The 21141-nt window shown below is 40.2% G+C and overlaps 1 protein-coding gene across 2 annotated transcripts in view; it reads right to left on the reverse strand.

Moving 5' to 3' along the window:
- Positions 1-2309: 2309 nt before the first annotated feature.
- Positions 2310-21141, reverse strand: part of PPP2CB (protein phosphatase 2 catalytic subunit beta) — a 28743-nt gene continuing 9911 nt past the window's right edge. Inside the window, exons 2-7 of one of the 2 annotated variants that reach the window (XM_028852120.2) lie at positions 16261-16470; positions 14292-14465; positions 10645-10734; positions 10370-10531; positions 7860-7978; positions 2310-3002 (exon numbers count right to left, since the gene is read on the reverse strand). In XM_028852120.2, coding sequence (XP_028707953.1) covers positions 2930-3002; positions 7860-7978; positions 10370-10531; positions 10645-10734; positions 14292-14465; positions 16261-16377 — 735 coding nt within the window. In that variant the 5' untranslated portion in view covers positions 16378-16470 and the 3' untranslated portion in view covers positions 2310-2929. The remainder of the gene's footprint in view (positions 3003-7859; positions 7979-10369; positions 10532-10644; positions 10735-14291; positions 14466-16260; positions 16471-21141) is intronic. The other variant, NM_001260748.1, reaches the window with a different exon arrangement.

Raw genomic sequence — 21141 nt, forward strand, 5'->3', positions numbered from 1 at the left:
TCCTCTTGCCTCAGCCTCCCAAAGCGCTGGGATTACAGACATGACCCACTGTGCCCAGCCTGTCCTCAATTTTTGATTTTTGTTACATTTTATTTTGCAAAATCATGCTTTTATTTGTGCCTTCTGTATGTTTGGTTTTTTTTTGCAATTTTTGTTTTGTCTTTTCAAGGAACAGTTTGTGGTTTTGTCCTTTCGATTTTTGCTCTTAATGTGTTAACTTTCTACATAACAAACACCTAGCTCATTACTTTTCAGCTTTTGTTCTGTTACAAGCATTTAGTTATAAATTTCCCTCTAAAGACTGCTCTGGTGGTATTGCACACGTCTTTTTTTGAGCATCTTGCTCTGTTGCCCAGGCTGGAGTGCAGTGGCATGATCATAGCTCACCGTAGCCTCAAATCCCTAGTGCTGGGACCACAGGCATGTGCCACCACACCCAACTAACTTTATAATTATTTTTGAAATGGGGTCTCACTATGCGCCCATGCTGGCCTCAAACTCCTGGGGTCAAGTGATCCTCTTGCCTTGGCCTCCCGAAGCGCTGGCATTACGGGCATGAGCCAGCATGCCCAACCCGTCTCTTTTATTTTTTTGCGACGGTGTCTCTCTGTCGCCCAGGCTGGAGTGCAGTGGCACGATCTCAGCTCACTGCAAGCTCCACCTCCTGGGTTCATGCCATTCTCCTGCCTCAGCCTCCCGAGTAGGTGGGACTATAGGCGCCCACCACCACGCCCGGCTAATTATTTGTACTTTTAGTAGAGACAGGGTTTCACCGCGTTAGCCATGATGGTCTCAATCTCCTGACCTCGTGATCTGCCCGCCTCGGCCTCCCAAAGTGTTGGGATTACAGGCGTGAGCCACCGCGCCCGGCCAAGCCTGTCTCTTTCTTTTTAAAGACAGCTTCACTGAGATATATTTTACAAATCATAAAATTTTCCCATTTCAAGGGCACAATTTAAAGATTCTCGGTAAATTTACCAAATTGAGCAACCATGACAATACTTTAATAACTAAAAATTGGAAAGAGCCTAAATGTTTCAAATGGACACATTAGCTGATGAATGCATAGACAGAAATGTGTTATATTCACACCATGGCAAGCTGCTTAGGAATGAAAGAATGAACCGTTAAATACGACATGGAGGAACTTCAGGACATGCTAGTGAAAAACCTGCACAAAAACTATTTATGTGATTCCACTGATATGAGCTGGCCAGAAGTAAATCTGTAGACAGAAGCAGGTTAGTGGTTGCCTGGGGCTGGTTGGTGGCAACGGAAATTAACACAGGTCAAGAGAGAGACTGAAATCATGAAAATATTCTAAAACTGATTTATTGTCAAGGCTGCAGTGAGTTGTGATTGGGCCACTGCACTCCAGCCTGGGCAACCCAAAGTGAGACCCTGTCTCAAAAAAAAAAAAAAAAAAAATGTGTGTGTGTGTGTATATATATATACCCCATATATTTTAGTTTTTGAAAGTTTCTTCCCAGTTATATTCTAGTTTTAGTATATAATCCATAATTGTACTTAAAAATGTGACATTAATATAAATTACTTAATAAATTTTTTAGAATGGCTTTTTTTATGGTCTAAAAGTTATCAGCTATTTGAATTTCTTCCAAACAAAGAATATTACAATCCTGTACAAAGAATATTACAATCAAATTTCCTCAACACAACTGTTTATTTCAAGTTGAGAGATTTATTAAAAAAATATAGAGATGGAGTCTATGTTGCCCAGTATAAGGATCACTCAATCTCCCAAGCTCAAGCAATCCTCTTATCTCAGCCTTCCAAAGCAATGGGGTTACAGGCATAAGCCACCATGCCCAGCCTATTTTTTATTTTTTAGAGATCTTGCTATGTTGCCCAGGCTGCCCTCAAACTCCTGGGTTCAAGCTATCCTCCCACCTCAGCCTCCTGAGTAGCTGGGACTATAGCCACGTCCCACTGCCCTGCTTTGAAAGATTTTATGTTGTTTCAAGATAGCGGGCCAGGTGTGATGGCACATGTCTGTAATCTCAACACTCTGGGAGGGCCACTTGAGGCCAGGAGTTCAAGACCAAACTGGGTAACATTGCAAGACCCCATCTCTACAAAATATTTTAAAAATTAGCTGGGTGTGGTGGTATGTTGACTGTAGTCCCAGCTACTCAGGAGGCTGAGGGAGGAGGATGGGTTAGGCTCAGGAGTTCAAGGTTGAAGTGAGCTATGACTGTGCCAGTGCATTCCAGCCTGGATGACAGAGAAAGACCTGGTCTTAAAAAAAAAAAAAGTTTTCATTTAATGCACAACACAATAAAAGAATGTTTTTGTTTAAAATGAAAAGTTTATTTGCTGAGTACACCAAATAGGATGCAAGCACTGCCATGACAAATATACAGAAATATGCAGATCAACATAAAACAGTAATTTAGTTTAAATGAAAGGAAATCTCTTTAAATGTTATGACAACATACTCCCAAGAACCTTTTCTTCAGTTAAGTTAATTATACATTTCAATAAAATAAAGGGTAATGGATTAGTGGATGTTAGCTTGTGAATTTTTCTTAAAAATAAAACTCCAACTCTATTAATCCATGCCAGTTAAACACTATAACTAAAATTTCCAAGTAAGCGCAAAAGGAGATGAAGCAGTTAGTTACCTTTTTTGCTTGAACAGTCCAGAGGAAAATGGTTACTATAAATACAGCAGGCAAACTGTTAGACTGACCTATCTAGAACATAGTGTACTAAATTTCAGTCTCAAATTGTGCTAAATGCTCATCATTAGTATGGCACATTTGGTCCATGATGTGGTTTAATGCCAAGACAGATCCCAATTTGTTACAGAAACACATAGATTACTGTTGCTTTTTGTTTTTAAATACATATATTTTAAAAAGCCAGGTATACTTCCACATACAAAGGCAGGTTTCCCAGGAGAAATTTATAGGAAGTAGTCTGGGGTGCGCCGTGTAACATGAGGCTCGCCACGACGAGGCGCTGGGTCAAACTGAAGGCTGTAAACGGCAAAAAAGGAAGCAAATAAAGGATTTGACTTTGCAAAGCAAACAAATGAATAAAGAACAAGACACTGTAGTAGAAAGAGCAGTCCTGCTTTCCCACCATGACCACATCACTTATGGCTGGAATGGCCATGGGCAAATCACTGCAGATGCTCCCATTCCAACTAACTGCTTCATAGGGCTATGGTGAAAATTTTGAGAAGACAGAATGTCTGGTCTGGTGCCTGGCATAACAACTTCTAAATATTATTATTATTTAAAAGTTTAACCAATTAAAGATTAAGTAATATTAAGTTTAAACAATTGTTTAATATTATTTAATAATAATATTTTTTTTTGAGGAGTCTTACTCTGTCGCCCAGGTTGGAGTGCAGTGGCGCGATCTCAGTTCACTGCAAGCTCCGCCTCCCTGGTTCACGCCATTCTCCTGCCTCAGCCTCCCAAATAGCCGGGACTATAGGTGCCTGCTACCATGCCTGGCTAATTTTGTTTTTGTATTTATTTTAGTAGAGACGGGGTTTCACCGTGTAAGCCAGGATGGTCTCGATCTTCTGATCTCATGATCCACCTGCCTCAGCCTCCCAAAGTGCTGGGATTACAGGCATGAGCCTCTGCACCTGGCCTAACATCACTATTTTCTTGAGTGTTTCTGGTATGAAACGCTGGTGGGTTTTTCCAATTATTTTCGTGCCTCTATTGAGATGATCAGGTTTTTAAGCCCTTAATATTAATATGGTTTATTATATTGATTTTCATGTTTTGAACCAACCTAGCATTGCTGGGATAAATCCCACTTGCTCATGATGTATAATCTTTTTATATATTGCTAGATCCAGGTTGCTGGTATGTATGTTGAAAAATTTTATATCTGTATTCGTAACAATGCTGGTCTGTGTTTTATTTGCCTTTGTCTACTTTTGGTATCAAGGATAATAATGCAGGTATGACAGAATGAATGGAGTAGTCCTCCTCTTCTGTTTTTTGGAAGTGTTTGTGAAGGATTGGCATTAACTCCTTTTTATTTTTGAGACAGGGTCTCACTCTGTTGCCCAGGCTGGAGTACAGTGGTGTGATCATGGCTCACTGCAGCCTTAGCCTCCCTGGGCTCAGGTGATCCTCCCACCTCAGCTTCCTGAGTAGCTGAGACTATAGGCTGAGCCACCACACCAAGTTAATTTTTGTATTCTTTATAGATACAGGGTTTTACCCAGGCTGATCTTGAATCCTGGGCTCAATCTGCCTGCCTTGGCTTCCCAAAGTGCTGGGATTACTGGTTAGAGCCACCACATCTGGCCAATTCCTTTTTTAAACATTTGGTGGACTTCATCAGTGAAGCCAATTGGGCCTGGCCTTTTATTTGTAGGGAGCTTTAATTTTTTCACTCATTTATTTATATTCTTTTAAATTAAATAGGGACAAGGTCCTGCTATGTTGTCCAGGCTGTTCTCAAACTCCTTGTTTCAAGCAATCCTCTCAGCTTGGCCTCCCACAGCTGAGATTTACAGGTGTGAGTCACCATGCTGGCTCAATATTTTCACATTTGAAAGGTCATTCAGATTTCATATTCTTTGAGTCAGTTTCAGTAGTTTCTTTCTAGGAATCTGTCCATTTTATCGAAGTAACTGAATTTGCTGGCATATAGTTATTTATTATATTCCTTTATAATCCTTTTTATTTAAGTAAGGTCTCTAGTGATTTGGTAATTGAGTCTTTACTCCTTTTTTTCTTGCCAGTCTAGTTAAGGCCTTTCAAAGAATCAACTTTGGGTTTTGTTGATTTTTTCTCTAATGATTTTCTACTGTTTATTTCCACTCTAAACCTCGTTTCATAAGTTTAGATCAGGTTTAGTTTACTTTGCTTTTTCTAGGTCCTCAAGTATAAACACAGGTTACTGATTTTAAACCACCTTTTTCTCTTTCTGAGACAGGGGTCTTGCTCTGTTGCCCAGGCTGTAGTGCAGTGCCGTGATCACAGCTCACTGCAGCCTTGATCAACTGGGCTCAAGTGATCCTCCACCTCAGCCTCCCACACAGCTGAGACTACAGGTGCTTGGCACCATACCTGGCTAATTTTTAAATTTTTTTGTAGAGACGGGGTCTCCCTATGTTGCCCAGGCTGGCCTCAAGTGATTCTCCTACTTTGGCCTCCCAAAGTGTTGGGATTACTGGCGTGAGCCACAACATCGAGCCATGTTAATGATGTCTAATTTCATTTCCTTGTGTTTAGAGAATATACTTTGTAAGAATCCAATCTTCTTAAATTGCCTGAGGCATGTTTTATAGTCTAGCATATGACTATGTTTCATGTTTACTTGAGAAGAATGTATTCTGCTGTTGTTGGGTGTTGTTTTATAGACATGAGGTATACAGTCAGTTTACAGTGTTGCTCAAGTCTTCTACTGCCTTCATCTCCTGCCTACTTGTTCTATCCAAGAGAAACAGTTTCTGTTGCTTAGCTTTTTCTTGTGTAGAGGTCACACTCTCTTGTTCTTTCCATGTCTTATAATCTGTGGTTGAAAAATTGGACATTATAGATAATATATTGCAGTAACTCTGGAATTCATGTCCCTGGGGACTGATCTTGTGTTTTTGGTGGTTTATTATTTTTCTTTAGTGACTTAGCTGAACTAACTGTAAAGTCTACTTCCCCCATAGTGTGCAGCCCCTGTGGCTCTGCTCAGATGTTTTTACTTTTTTTTTTTTTGAGACGGAGTTTTGCTCTTGTTGCCCAGGCTGGAGTGCAGTGGCGTGATCTCAGCTCACCACAACCTCCAACCACCACCTCCCAGGTTCAGGCGATTCTCCTACCTCAGCCTCCCAAGTAGCTGGGATTACAGGCATGCGCCCCCATGCCCAGCTAATTTTTAGTAGAGACTGGGTTTCTCCATGTTGGTCAGGCTGGTCTCAAACTCCCAACCTCAGGTGATCTGCCCACCTCGGCCTCCCAAAGTGCTGGATACAGGCATGAGTCACCATGCCTGGCTGTTTTTACTTCTTTTAATCTTTCACAGCCTGGCTACTGAGAGGCTGTCTCTGGGTAGGCATAAGCCACTTACTGATCAAAGATTGGACTTAAGCCCCCTTGGCCAGTTAAGATCTTAAAGCCCACCCTAATGACCACCGGAAATGTTATGTGACTTGCAGATTGCTATCAAAGCTGAAGGAGTTTACATTTTAGCTTCCCATTCAGTCAGGGACTAATAGTTGGATCTTCATTCTCCACTTAGTCCAGAGAGGGCATGCACATATTCTGCCAGACTGTCAGGGATGAGTGTGATTTTATTTTAAAGCCTGACTTCCTAGGAGGTGCTCCTGGGTCAGAGTAACTGAATGTTCAGTCAATGATTAGAGGTTGTGTTTAAGCCTCATATACCAGTGACGGTTACACCATTTGTTGATCAATCCACTTATCCGTTTCCTGGGGCTGCCGTAACAAATTACCAAACTGTACAGCTTATACAACAGGGATTTATCCTCTCAGAGTTCTGGAGGTTCTGGAGGCTACACGTCTGAAACCAAGGTGCTGGCAGGACCACACTCTCTCTGAAGACTCTAGAAAAAATCCTTCCTAGCCTCTCCCTAGCTTCTGATGGCTCTGGCAATCCTTGGCTGGTAGATGAATCACTCAAATCTCTGGCTTCACACAGCATTCTCCCGTGTGTGTGTTTCTTTTCCTCTTACTAAAATCCCGTTTGAATTGGATTTAGGCCCACCCTAATCCAATACAATTTCATCTGTAATAATTATATCTGCAAAGATCCTATTTCCAAATAACATCACATTTTGAGGTTCTGGGTGGACATGCATTATTTGCGGGGGCGGGGGGGACACTATTCAACTCAGTACAATCTATGTGTGGCCTGAAAATATTATCTGAATACCCCACATCCTACTCTGACTGCTCCTGAGTGGGTATGGCTGGTGCATGTGCACAGCCTTGTCCCCCAGGGCTGACTGTGATCCCAGAAGGGCTCTTCTTGGCTTTTTCCCTGGTGCTATTTGTTGAACAACCTATTGCTCTGCTCTTTTGTATGTTGCTCCTAGTATCATGGGAGCTATTACAGCCCTCTTAATTGGTCTCCATCATGACATCCACTGTTTTCCACAAAGCACTCAGATTTGGAAATCTCCATCACCTAAGTAAGGTAAGTCCACTGAGGAAGAACTGAGGAATTTCTGTGACCTGCCTTTCCTCCTGCAGAACTTCTGTGCCAGTGCGGGCTCAGTGATACCACCTGGTTTACAAGCAGGTGCTGGGGTAAGAGCATTGGGAAACCCAGCATTCTCATCTGCTATGCATGCTTGGAGCAGAGCTTCTGCCCCAGGAGCTGGGACAGGGAAGGGGGCCTCAGCCTGCTTGACTGCGTCCACCAAGAGTAGAGCTTCTGTAACTCCAGACTAGGAGAGGTGAGATATGCTGGCATCTGACCTCTGCGAGTGAAACCACAGTCCCAACCCTGGGAGCTGGTAAAAAGGGGGAATCCCTTGGCCTCCTGACTGTACCAACCCAGACTACAGCGCCTGTAGTCGTTTCTGTGAGAGGGATCTGGAAGGAGTTGGAGGGAGCAAGTCATAGCTCAAATGCCACAGACAACGGCTATTATTGAGATTTAGTAGGTTTTCTTGAATTAACTGTTTATCCATCTGCTGTATGCCCTTAGGAGAATTTCCAAAAGCTTTGAAAAATTATTTTTTAAAAGTAATGTTCTCCAGCTAATGGTGGTTTTTGCTGGTTGGGGGCTTTGCTATACTCCTCATCCCACTATTTCAGAAACACAAATCTTCTATTTTTAACATTTAAAATTTTCCTTCTGAAAGTAAGTATATACAATTAAAATTTACAGTTACTCACAAGGAATATTTTAAAGTGTCATCTAATTCCATGATAGCAGCCTGGTTCCCACAACGGTAACAGTAATTGGGTGCACTGAAAATAGTAACCACATTCCGATCATGACACCAATTGTATCCCTGCAGGATAAAAACAAATTCAATATTTCATTATAATAATATGATTTTGACACAGATACATTAAAAAAAAACTAAACTCAAAAACTACAGGCACTCTCTGTGGAAATGTAGTCGTCTATATTACTTTATAAGGTTGCCATCTTTGATAGTTTGTGTACCTGTACAGAACCCTGTGCAATTCGTGGGCCTAGGATTCTGTTAAATGCAGCTCGCTAATTGTTGTTTTGCCTTAACTATGCTTGAAATCTTGGCAAGGATGTGTACTGAATTTCTCCCACAATCCTAATAAATCTCTCAATTTTCCCTCATGAATTATGCCAATTATTCTTTATATATTTTGAAGCTATTACTACGTAAATACAAATTTAGAATACTTTCTTCCTAGAGAACTGGGACAGATTTCATCAATAACCTCTTTATTTCTAACAACACCTTTTATTTGAGCCTATCTCATTCATATTATTGGCTATAATTAGTATTAGATATAGTGTGTATATATATACATGCTAATTAGTGTTACGTGTGTGTATACATATACATGTATGTGTATATGTATACACATACACACACACACACGTGTTGCTCAGGCTGGAGTGCAGTAACATGATCTAGGCTCACTGCAACCTCCGCCTCCTGGGTTCAAGCAATTCTCCTGCCTCAGCCCCCTGAGTAGCTGGGACAACAGGTGCACGCCACCACACCAGTCTATTTTTTTGTATTTTAGTAGAGACGGGATCTCACTATGTTGCCCAGGCTGGTCTTGAACTCCTGAGCTCCAGCAATCCGCCTGCCTCAGCCTCCCAAAGTGCTGGGAATACAGGCACGAGCCACCGCGCCAGCCTATTAGCTATATTTTTGATATTTTTATTACTTGATATACCAATATACCATTTCCCAACTCTTACCTCTAGTTTGTAGTGTCTTTTTTTTTTTTTTCCCCCCTCTTTTTTTTGAGAGAAGGTCTCACTCTTTTGCCCAGGCTGGAGTGCAGTGGTATGATCACAGCTCACTGCAGCCTCAACCTCCTGGCTTCAAGTTATCCTCTCACCTCAGCCTCCCGAGTAGCTGGGACAATAGACATATGCCACCATGCCCAGCTAATTTTTTGACTTTTTTTTTTTTTTATAGAGATGAGGTCTCACTATGTTGCCCAAGGTGGTCTGAAACTCCAGGACTCAAGAGATCCTCCCACCTCAGCCTCCCAAAGTGCTGGGATTACAGGCATGAGCCACTTTGTCCAGCCAGTCATTTATGTTTTAGGTACATCCCAAATAACAGCTACATTTTGACTATTTATCCAATCTAAGAGTCTCAGGCTAAAATTTTAGTCTGTTTCTTATAATCACTGATATAATTAAATTTATTTTTTCTATATAAATTTGTGTTTTTTTATCATGCTCCCTTGTCTCTACTGGGCTGGTGAAGTTTTCTCTAACATCTTGAAGCCACTCCCTACTGGTCTGGAGGGATTATGTTGTTTATATTCCCTTAGTAGTTGTAAAACAGTTAACATTATAGTGGAGAAATCTGGCAGACATCATCTTAACTAAGTGATTAAAGTTGCCACCACCAGCATTGAGACAAGCAGATTTTAGGACCACTTGATAAAATGCACGGAGGAGGACACACCATCTTTCTACGGCATGACTGCCAAAAATGCATACAGTGAATCCCTAACTGCAAGGAAAACATCAAACCCCAACTGAGGGATATTTCTGTAAGATAAAATGCTCCTACTCTTCCAAAATGTCAAGAATGTGGAAAACAAAGAAAATCGGAGGATTTCCACATCAAAGAAGAATGAACACAACCTAATCTTTGGATTAGATTATACACATACAGTATGCACAAAATTAAATTTTGCTATAAAAGACATTAGTGAGACAATTAGTAAAATTTGAATAAAGTGTTCATATTAAATAATAGTACTATATGAACACAAATTTCGCAACTGTGGTAACTATACGGTGGTTATGTGATAGCGTGTCCTTAATTTTACAAAATACACATAGAAAGTTGGTAGTAAAGGAGTATTTGTCTGCAATAGATTTCAAATGGTTCAGAAGAAAGTGTGGGGGGTGAAGAGGAAGGGAGACACAAAATGATAAAGCAAATATAGTAAAACATTTACAGTCAGGAATTTGAATGACTCATACAGGGAATTCTGGGGTATTATTTTTGTAACTTTTTTCTAAGTCTCAATTTCAAAAATGAGTTATAATTCTGCTCCGGTCTACTAGTGCTTTCCCTACTTGCTAAAACCAGCAAGTTTTTCCTCTTTTCACCTAGGTAATAAATGGTGAGGAGTGTTTCTTAGTTAAGTCAAAATGCCTTATTACAGAAGTATATGCTAATCTGAAATAAAGATCATTCTGTAAGGAAAGTACATACCTCCATTACAAGCTGGTGGGCACGAGAAACCAGTGTGAGACCATTGGCGTGGTTAAAGGTTTCAGAAATGTCTTGTCCAAATGTGTAGCCAGCACCACGTGGTGAAATACCCCATCCACCACGATCATCTGGATCTGACCATAACAGATCACACATTGGGCCCTGACCAAGAAAAATAAGTACATGTTACAAATTATTATCAGTCATACTTTATCGTCCTCAAAATGTGGTTATATTTTCTTTTCCTTTCTTCTTCTTTTTTAAACTAAGGTTACCTCATGTGGAACTTCCTGTAAGCGATCCAGGGCTCTTATATGATCCAGTGTGTCTATGGATGGAGAGAGGCCACCATGGAGGCAGAATATCTGTTTATGAATTAACAAAAGAGAATGTATTTGTTTTACTAACTGCTAACAGTTAACAAAGAGTAAATAATGGTTAAAAGTGTCAGTCCAAATAATGCCAACATTTAAACACATTTTGTTCATCTTTTTTTCTTTTTTACCCCTTCTCTGGTCAATGGTATCCCCAACCTTGGGGACCCACCATTAAATTTCTTTTTTTTTTTTTCCCTCCCTCCCACCGTTCCTCCCTTCCTTTTCTCTGGCCAATGGTATCTCCATCCTTGGGACCTACCATTAAATTTCTTTTTTTTTTTTCTCCCTTCCTCCTTCCCTCCTTTCTTCTCTTTCTGTAGAGATGGAGTCTTGCTGTGTTGCTGAGGATGGAGTGCGGTGGCTATTCACAGGCATGATCACTATGCAATGCAGCCATGAACTCCTGGGCCCAAGCAATCCTCCCGCCTCAACCTCCTGAGAAGCTGCGATTACAGGTGCATGCCACTGTACCCAGTTGTCATTACAGCTTCTGTTGGTTATTGCTGATATACACAATTTTTTGTTCCTCTTACAACAAATTCCTGTTACTGGCTACAATAAATTTTCAGTTCTTTCATATTTTCTAAGTACATGATCAAGTCATCTGCAAAAATATTTTTGGTTTTTCTTCTCAATGTTTACACCTTTTAATTCTTTTTATTGCTTAGTGCATTGGCCAGGACTTCTAAAATAAAATGGAGTAATACAAATGTTTCTGTTTTGTTTTTTGTAAACTACCTAGTTTCAAATCCATGCTCTAGGTATTCTGAATCAGAGAGAATAATATAAGTTTTAACAAGCATTTTCTTTCTGATTTTGATTTTTTTTTTTGAGACGGAGTTTTGCTCTTGTTGCCCAGTGCAATGGCATGATCTCGGCTCACTGCAACCTCCACCTTCTGGGTTCAAGTGATTCTCCTGCCTGACCCTCCCGAGTAGCTGGGTTTACAGGCATGTGCCACCATGCCTGGCTTTGTATTTTTAGTAGAGACGGAATTTCTCCATGTTGGTCAGGCTGGTCTTGAACTCCCGACCTCAGGTGATCCATCCGCCCTGGCGTCCCAAAGTGCTGGGATTACAGGCGTGAGCTACCTCACCTGGCCTGATGAGAAGGTTTCTAATGTTTAGCTGATAGTACAACCAGTATTTCTTTATCCACTTAATATTATTATTTTATAAAATAACTGAGTTTTGAATCACAAATATAGGAATTTTTTTTCCAAATGATTTTGGTCTATTTTTCTGTGCATGCCACGTCTGGTTTGGCACTGAGGTTATACTAGGCATATGGTGTCAGTTTTGAACTCTCCATCTTTTCCCAAGTTCTAGAACACAGAAATTATACGTTCCTTAAAGGTGTGGTAGAATTAGCCTATAAAACTATTTATACCTGGTTGCTATTGGTAGTTTACTTATATTGGACGAACTTCTGCAAGCCAATTTTAATAACTGGTATTTTAATATAGTAAGCTTCATTCAACTTTTTAAATTTAGTGCACTAAAGCTGCACCTGTTCTTGTGATACACAAGCTCCTGCACAGTTATAATTACGCCTTATTTCATTCCTAGTGTTTTATGTGCCTTCCCTCTTTTCTTCTAGATCAGTATTGTCCACTATTATTTCTTTTCTAGTAACTTTTCAGAAAGAGAGGAAGGAGGAAGGAAAAAAAAAATAAAAGCTCTACTAACGCACCCATTTAAAAAACCAGATACTTCATTAAAACTGATAAGACTGTCTTTTAAAAATCATTCTGTCCAGCAATTTTATTATTGAGGACTGTGTGCTTCAAAACAATTAAAAACAACTTTAATTAAAATTTAACATCTTTTAAATTCACATTTTCTTTTAACAAGTCCAGGCAAAGTATTGTCCTTTCAAATTAATCATGGCAGTGTCCAAAATCACAGCTGAGAAAAAAAGACTGTCAGGATTACACAGAGAAAGTTATAACCAAATTATATTCCCACAAGCAGTCTAAGAGAGAATTCATCACATTCTTGACAACTCTGGGCTTTTATAATTTAAGAATTATGGAGTTTTATTATATGTTTTATATTTATATTTATTTTATTTTTTGAGATGGAGTCTCACTTTGTCACCCAAGCTGGAGTGCTGTGATACGATCTCGGTTCACTGCCACCTCTGTCTTTCTCAGGTTCAAGTGATTCTCCTGCCTCAGCCTCTCAAGTAGCTGGGACTACAGGCATGCACTACCATCCCTGGCTAATTTTTGTATTTTTAGTAGAGACGGGTTTCACCATTTGGCCAGGCTGGTCTTGAACTCCCAACCTCAGGTGATCTACCCACCTCGGCCTCCCAAAGTGCTGGGATTATAGGTATGAGCCACCTTGCCCAGCCTTTGTTTTATATTTAAATTTAAATCAGTTCATGCTTTCAGTGATTATCTCTAGAAATTGAAATAGGAAATTTGCATAATTTCTTCTTATACTTTTGAATGTTTCATGATCTGTCTGCACTGCAGAAATAGCATTTGCTTCTATTTTCTTTTTTTGTTCTTTGAGATGGAGTTTTGCTGCTGCCCAGGCTGGAGCACAGTACTGTGATCACGGCTCACTGCAGCCTTAACTTCCTGGGCTCAAGAGATCCTCTCACCTCTAGCTTCTTGAGTAGCTAGAACCACAAGCATGCGCCACTATGCCTAGCTAATTTTAAATTTTTTTTTGTAGAGACAGGGTCTCACTACATTGCCCAGGCTGGTCTTGAACCCCTGAACTCAAGCGATCCTCTTGCCTTGGCATCCCAAAGTACTAGCCACTGTGCCCAGCCAAGCATTCACTTCTCAGGGAAGAAGGTGTAATACACAATATAACATTTGCAATTACCATGAAAATAGAAATGCGAAGTTATTCATGGTAACCAGCAAAAACTGTGTGTATACGCAGAGATAGTTTTAAATAACATCTTGCTTTACTAGTACTACACATCAGTGTCTTAAGCATTTATTTATAATGTTTATCGATATCTTAAAAAGCACAGCATATTCTTTGGTCAAAAGATTTACATACATATCTGAGAACAGGAAAATTTGCTGGTCCAAATGTACGTGAAACTTATCCACTTCCCTGCTTTGAAATTTTAAGTATAAGGGAAGGGGCCGGGCGCGGTGGCTCACGCCTGTAATCCCAGCACTTTGGGAGGCCAAGGCGGGCGGATCACAAGGTCAGGAGATCGAGACCACGGTGAAACCCCGTCTCTACTAAAAAAAAAAAAAACAAAAAATTAGCCGGGCGCGGTTGTGGGCGCCTGTAGTCCCAGCTACTCGGGAGGCTGAGGCAGGAGAATGGCGTGAACCCGGGAGGCGGAGCTTGCAGTGAGCCGAGATCGCGCCACTGCACTCCAGCCTGGGCGACAGAGCGAGACTCCGTCTCAAAAAAAAAAAAAAAAAAAAGTATAAGGGAAGGAGGAAAAGGCCAAGGAGATGCAGAAACACAGGTCATATGAATCTAGACCCTAGCTTACCAATAGTCAATCTTTGCCTTCATTTACCTCCCCTCCTCCCAAGATGTGAGCACACACATACATACCTGTCCATCTACTAAAGCTGTAAGTGGAAGATAATCAAAAAGATCTGTAAAATATTTCCAAACGTTGGCATTCCCATACTTTCGCAGACATTCATCATAAAAGCCATATACTTGGGTAATTTGTCGGCTTTCGTGATTTCCTCTCAATATTGTAATGCGTTCTGGATAACGCACCTGGAAGAAATGGAGTAAAACCCATAGTAAAATCCCATTTTTACTAGTGTCATGTGAAGTACATTAGTCTCCGACCCATTGTTAAACACGGCGCTTTTGGCCACCAGTATATTAAATGTTAATTTCATTTTCGAAATAAAAAATCTTGCTTATTCATAACCAGGTATTACTGGTTAACATTTGACATGTTTATTATAATCATCCTTTTTCATCATGTTTTGACCACCCTCATCAGAACCTTTGACTAATACTTATATTACTATAATAGACTTGTATCTGATACTTTGTTTCTATTATCTTTTTCATCATCAAATTATTATTACTTTCCTAAATCTTTCTAGAACACTATGACTTCTTACTGTGAGTAGTGCAAATCACAGGTTTGAAGCTGAGATCAACTACTCTACAGATTAACTTCTTCCCTTTTCCATTTTTATTTCCCACAGGAAGATCGGATTTGCCAATAATAACACAAAAACAGGCCCTTGACAAAACTGGGCAAGAATTCAAATGTATTAATAGTTTCCTTTCTATTACAAAACAAAAACATAAGCGACTATTTAGTTAGCAATGTGTCTGATAAGAAATATGAAAAAGCATTGGATTCTGCAAATTACGCAAAAAGCTGCAAGAATCTACTTCAGTTCATACAGATTTTACTAAGCATCCGTTATGTGTCTAACGTAAGTTTGGTGCTAGAAAGCCAGATGCCAGGTCTACACAAGTACAGTCATGTGCTGGGCAACGTTTTTGTTAACAACAGATTACATGTATGATGTTGGCTGGAGCAAGAGACTATACCACATAGCCTTTGTGTGCAGTAGGCTATACCACCTAGGTTTGTGTAAGTTCCAAAGATGACAAAATCACCTAATGGCACATTTCTCAGAATGTATGCCTGTAGTTAAGTGACCCATGACTGTGTAATATATGGCTTCTGCTGCTGAGGGACTAACCTCAGTAAGGAGATATGTAAAGTAAGTAATACAAGGCAGTAAGCCACTTTTGCAGCATAAATAAGGGCTGGGAGAATAAGTTTCCTCATAGTAATTTAGAGTAGAAGGAATAAGGCTAAAATGGTTGAAGGTTACATGAAAGAAGTGAGACCTGAGCTGAGTCTTGGCAGAAAGGTAAGAAATCAGGGACAGAGTAACCTCGTGGGGGAAATCGAATATGGAAATACACAGAGTCCAGAGCACTGATGAAGAAGAAACTTTGATTTGAGCCAGAGTTCATGCTACCAACTGCCGGCAGGCAAAAATTCAGACTAGACTATAAAAGGCCAGGCAAGGAGTTTGAGTTTGTTTCAATAGGCAACAGGCAATCAACAGGAAGTAACAATAAAAAATTGTTAAATAAAAGAGATTTCATCGGCCAGCATATGCCAGGTGGATTTGGGGGGGGATCAGATCTTGGAGGCAGAAATATTAGTTACCAAGCTATTGCAACAATCGAATTGTGAAGTGATAAACGGTGTGGTAAAAATAGAAAGAGACAGGAACAGACTTTTCAAAGCAAGGATTTAAAAAGACTTGTTTATTGAGTCAATATGACGGATAAGTGATAAAGTCAAATATGATTCCAAGACTTCAGCTATTCAAGAGAATGATACATTTACAAGGAATATACAGAAGTTATCCTTTTCATCTCTCCTTTAAAAAGATGTAAAACCAATTATTATTTTAAGGGGCTATAAACTGAAAGACCATAAAACAGATGATATGCAATACTGTCATTCTGAGCTTTTTGCCTGGTTTAAGTCTTGAAAAAAAAAATTGAATTTCAGTAATCATACCTTTAATGCTACAAGAAGAGTCACAGTCTCCACTGAATAATATCCTCTGTCTACATAGTCACCCATGAATAAGTAGTTTGTATCTGGTGATTTTCCACCAATTCTAAAGAGTTCCATAAGATCATGAAATTGACCATGCACATCTCCACAGACAGTAACAGGGCAACGAACCTCTTGCACATTTGATTCTTTTGTTAAAATTTCCTTTGCCTGTTAGAAAAGTGAAATCAACAATTACAAAGTTAAAAGTATCATTTCTTATCTATTAAAAGAAAATTTGGGGGAAAAAACACTTGAAATGTGCCTTATCAAAGCATATGTGAAAACCAAACCATGAGATAACACTTCACGAGAAAGGCTATAATAAAAAAGACAGTTAGTAAGTGTTGCAAACATGGGGATAAACTGGAACCCTCATACACCGCTGGTGGAAATGCAAAATGGTGCCGCTGCTACGGAAAACTGTACGGCAGTTTCTCCAAAGTTAAACCTAAAATTACCATATAATCCAGCAGTTCCACTCCTAGGTATATACTCAAGAGAAATGAAATCCAGTTATACATGCTCATGGCAGCATTATTAATAACAGCCAAAAGGTAGAAACTACCAGATACTGATCAACCAATGATGAATGCACATAATACATTCATATAATGGAACAGTTATTCAACCATGAAGAAATGAAGTACTGATACATGCTACAACTTTGAAGACATTATGGTAAGTGCAAGAAGTCAGTCACAAATGATCACATAATGTACAATTCCATTTAAATGAAATGTTCAGAACAGGCAAATCTCCAAGGCAGAAGGTCTGTGTTTTAAAAAGAATAATCTTATTATTCACAAGTTTAAAAAGGTCAACAAAAGAAAAAAGTCAAAATTATGCAAATTCTTGAGTAAACAAACATTCTTACACCAATTCATAGGCCAACCTTTGATTTCTTTATTCCAATTATTCTATATTTACAGAATTAAGTTAGAACATACCATTAGGTGGTCCTGAAGTACAGAATTTATGCTTAACCACTGGCAAATGAAATGTTCTGACTAAATCAAAGTGCACTAATGGCTCGTCTATCTGGCCTCTCTGCCTAATAGCAAAAGACCCCAGAATCAGGAAGAAACATTTAAAAGCCTCTGAAGTAACAAAACAGACATCATAAAAATGATGTACCTCCCCACTAACCCACCAAAAGAGTCTCTCACGCCTTATTCTGGGCCTACTGTTATCTACAAAATTCCAACAAGCTATTTACCGAGTTTCCAGGTCCACAACAAAATTAGAAATAGAAAACCAAGAAAGGTAAGAGATGAGCACTGGGACTAATACAGAACGCAAACCGAGAGGAAGAAACAACCGGATGGCTAGCAGAGCTAAAACACAGGGGAGCCGGGCGTGGTGGCTCATGCCTGTAATCCCAGCACTTTGGGAGGCCGAGGGGGGAGGATAGCATGAATCCAGGAGTTTGAGACCAGGCTGGGCAACACAGTGAGACCTCTGGTCTCTATAAAACCTTTAAAAAATAGCTAGGCGTGGTGGTGTGTGCCTATAGTCCCAGCTACTTAGGAGGGTGGGGTGGGGTGGGAAGACAGCTTGAGTTGGGGAGTTCAAGGCTGCAGTGAGCCATGGTCGCACCACTTTGCAGTTAACCCTGGGTGAGAGTGAGACAAAAGAAAAAGAAGGCAACAACACAGCACAATAAAAGTCAAACAGGGCTGGGTGCAGTGGCTCACACCTGTAATCCCAGCACTTTGGGATGCCGAGGTGGGTGGATCATGAGGTCAGGAGATCGAGACCATCATGGCTAATACAGTGAAACCCCATCTCTACTAAAATTACAAAAAATTAGCCGGGCATGGTGGTGGGCGCCTGTAGTCCCAGCTACTTGGGAGGCTGAGGCAGGAGAATGGCATGAGCCCGGGAGGCGGAGCTTGCAGTGAGCCGAGATTGCGCCACTGTACTCCAGCCTGGGTGACAGAGCGAAACTGTCACACACACACATACACACACACAAGTCAAACAGGATGAAGTTTAGAGTCCAGTAAGCAGATGACAGCTCAGACTGGTGGGAGAGAGCACAATTTTAGGGACAGACAATTCTCTGATAATCTGAAGAGTATTTAAAAACATGAATTTTGAGTTTCATTTTATGTTCCTGCTACTCTACATTTTTGTCAACAGACTTTAACACTGAGTTGAGGGATACTCAACCTGTAGCGATTTTCAACACACACAATAGTTTGTATACACACTGTAGGAAACATAAAGTTATTCTAGGCCCAGATTACTTATGCCAAATAGATGCACCCAGCCTAGACTCTTAATGTGAAGCAACTCTAAACAGCAGAGACAATGGGAAGTTCTATTCCAACAGAAGTGTTCTCTCCAGTGTTCTAAAACATTTCTAAGGTATGATTCTGACTGCACCTCCAACCTCCCTTAATTTCTGCAAAATGCTCATGCTTGGTTATCCAGCTCTTCTTTTGATTCTAGGCTACCACGTATTCTTCTACAAATGCCTCTTCTGCTTACAGCCTGGTAGGATTCCCAAAAGTTATGGACAATACAGCCCATACTTTCTTCTCCTTGCCTGTAATTAATCAGAATGAGATTATATGCACTGAAGTCTTCCAGAAAACATGGGTTCTCTTCACAGTTTTAAACTAATTGTGTAATCTTAAGGCCTTTATACCCTTCAGTTTCTTTTCCTGAGATCACAAATTAAACAATAATTTAACAGAAGCCAAGTTTTTTCCACAAGACAGCTCCCAATACACCACAAACATTCTGCACTCCACATGTTTTTTGCATATGAAGAACATGGCCAAGGAGATTATAAACAGAAACATAATGGTTGTCTGGGAGGTAGGAGGGCAGTGGATAGGGATGGTGGGTAGAGTGCATTTGCTTTTCTTCCTACCTTTCTGAGGTGCTTGCACCTTGCAAAAGAATTTTTTTGAGACAGGGTCTCACTCTGTTGCCCAGGCTGGAGTGCAGTGGTGTGAACATGGCTCACTGCAGCCTCAAACTCCGGGCTCAACCAGTCCTTCCACCTCAGCCTCCCGAAGTGCTGAGATTACAGGTCTGAGCCACCGTGACTGGGCAATGCTCGAAATTTAAAAAAACAAATTCTATATTACTTTTTCAAATGGAAAAAACCTGGCTTCTTAAACTTCAAAACAAATTCCAGATGGTAGTAATTATAAAAACCACTACAGTGTTATAGCCACACAATGGAATTTTATTCAGCAATAAAAAGGAACAAAGTCCAGATACATGCTACAATATGGAGGTATCTTGGAAATATTATGCTAAAAGAAAGAAGCCAAACACAAAAGACATAACCCTGGAAATGAAATTCAAATCAAAAGTACACAGAAGAACCGACTGTGGGAATGCTGACAATGCTGCTGTTGGAGGGACTCCAAATACGCAGCCAGGAACTTAGCAACATGCAGAAACTTAGTGACACAAAGAAGTGAAAATGCAAACTTATTGCATACATGAGGAAAATGGTTTTGATGAGAGGAGGAAGATATACCAGAAGAAGTGATGCTAGCAAAAATCTCCTTCTGTATTTGTCAGGAAAGATTCCTTCTACTTCAGCTCCTAAATAAACCAAACCGTTCCTAGGACTTTATAGGTATATTTAAGATTATCTCTTGTATCTTACTAGACTAGCTTTTTTTTTTCTTTTTAAAGACACGGTCTTAATCTTCTTGACAAATACAGGTATTTCATGACACTGAAAGAACAAAGGAGGCCGGGGGCAGTGGCTCACACCTGTAATCCCAGCACTTTGGGAGGCAAAGGCAGGAGGATCACTTGAGCTCACGAGTTCAAGATCACCTTGGACAACATGAGGAGACCCTCTCTCTACAAAAAAATGAAAGAAAAAAAAAAAAGCCAGGTGTGGTGGTGTATTCCTGTAGTTTCAGCTACTCAGGAGACTGAGGCGTGAAGATAGCTTGAGTCCGGGAGTACAAGGCTGCAGTGAGCTATGACCATGTTACTGTACTCCAGCCTAGGCGACAGGAAGATTCTGCCTTTAAAAAAAAAAAAAGCAGCTTCCTGGACCTGCCCAAGACATAGTCAACCAGTCTCTGGAATGGAGTCAAGGAACCTGAATTTCTTATTTCTTTCCCAAGTGATTCTTATGTACACTTAAAGTTTAAGGAAAAGATGGACAATCAGACTATATAAAAATGCTAAAACTTGCACAGTAAAAATTACACACACATATCACATACAACGTAGAAAATAATAAACATTTTTAAATGGCTAACTTTTAATTTCAAAGAATTTATACAACCAAGAAAAGACAAAATACAATTTCTTTTTTTTTTTTTTTTTGAGACGGAGTCTTGCTCTGTCACCCAGGTTGGAGTGCAGTGGTGTGATCTCCATCTCGGCTCACTGCAACCTCCGCCTCCTGGGTTCAAGTGATTCTCCTGCCTTAGCCTCCTGAGTAGCTGGGATTACAGGCGCGTGCCACCACGCCCGGCTAATTTCTGTATTTTTAGTAGAGATGGGGTTTCACCACGTTGGCCAGACTGGTCTCAAACCTCTGACCCCATGATCCACCTGCCTCAGCCTCCTAAAGTGCTGAGATTACAGGCATGAGCCACCGCGCCCAGCTGACAAAATATAAAATTAAAACAAAAAAAGAATATGCCAACTCAACTGGAAAAATTCCTCACATTGCACACAATCCTGATAAATCTAGCCTTGTTTTCTTCATGTATTTTGGTATTGCCATTTATTTTTATTGAGGTTCTCGTCCCTTAGAATTTGCTATGGAATAAAAGTCTGTGTAGTGAAGAATTAACCTCATCCAAGGAGAGGTCTGGCCTTTGTCCCTGGAATTTCCTGCTTGGT

Source organism: Macaca mulatta, chromosome 8, assembly GCF_049350105.2.
Source record: "Macaca mulatta isolate MMU2019108-1 chromosome 8, T2T-MMU8v2.0, whole genome shotgun sequence".
Classification (NCBI taxonomy): Eukaryota; Metazoa; Chordata; class Mammalia; order Primates; family Cercopithecidae; genus Macaca; species Macaca mulatta.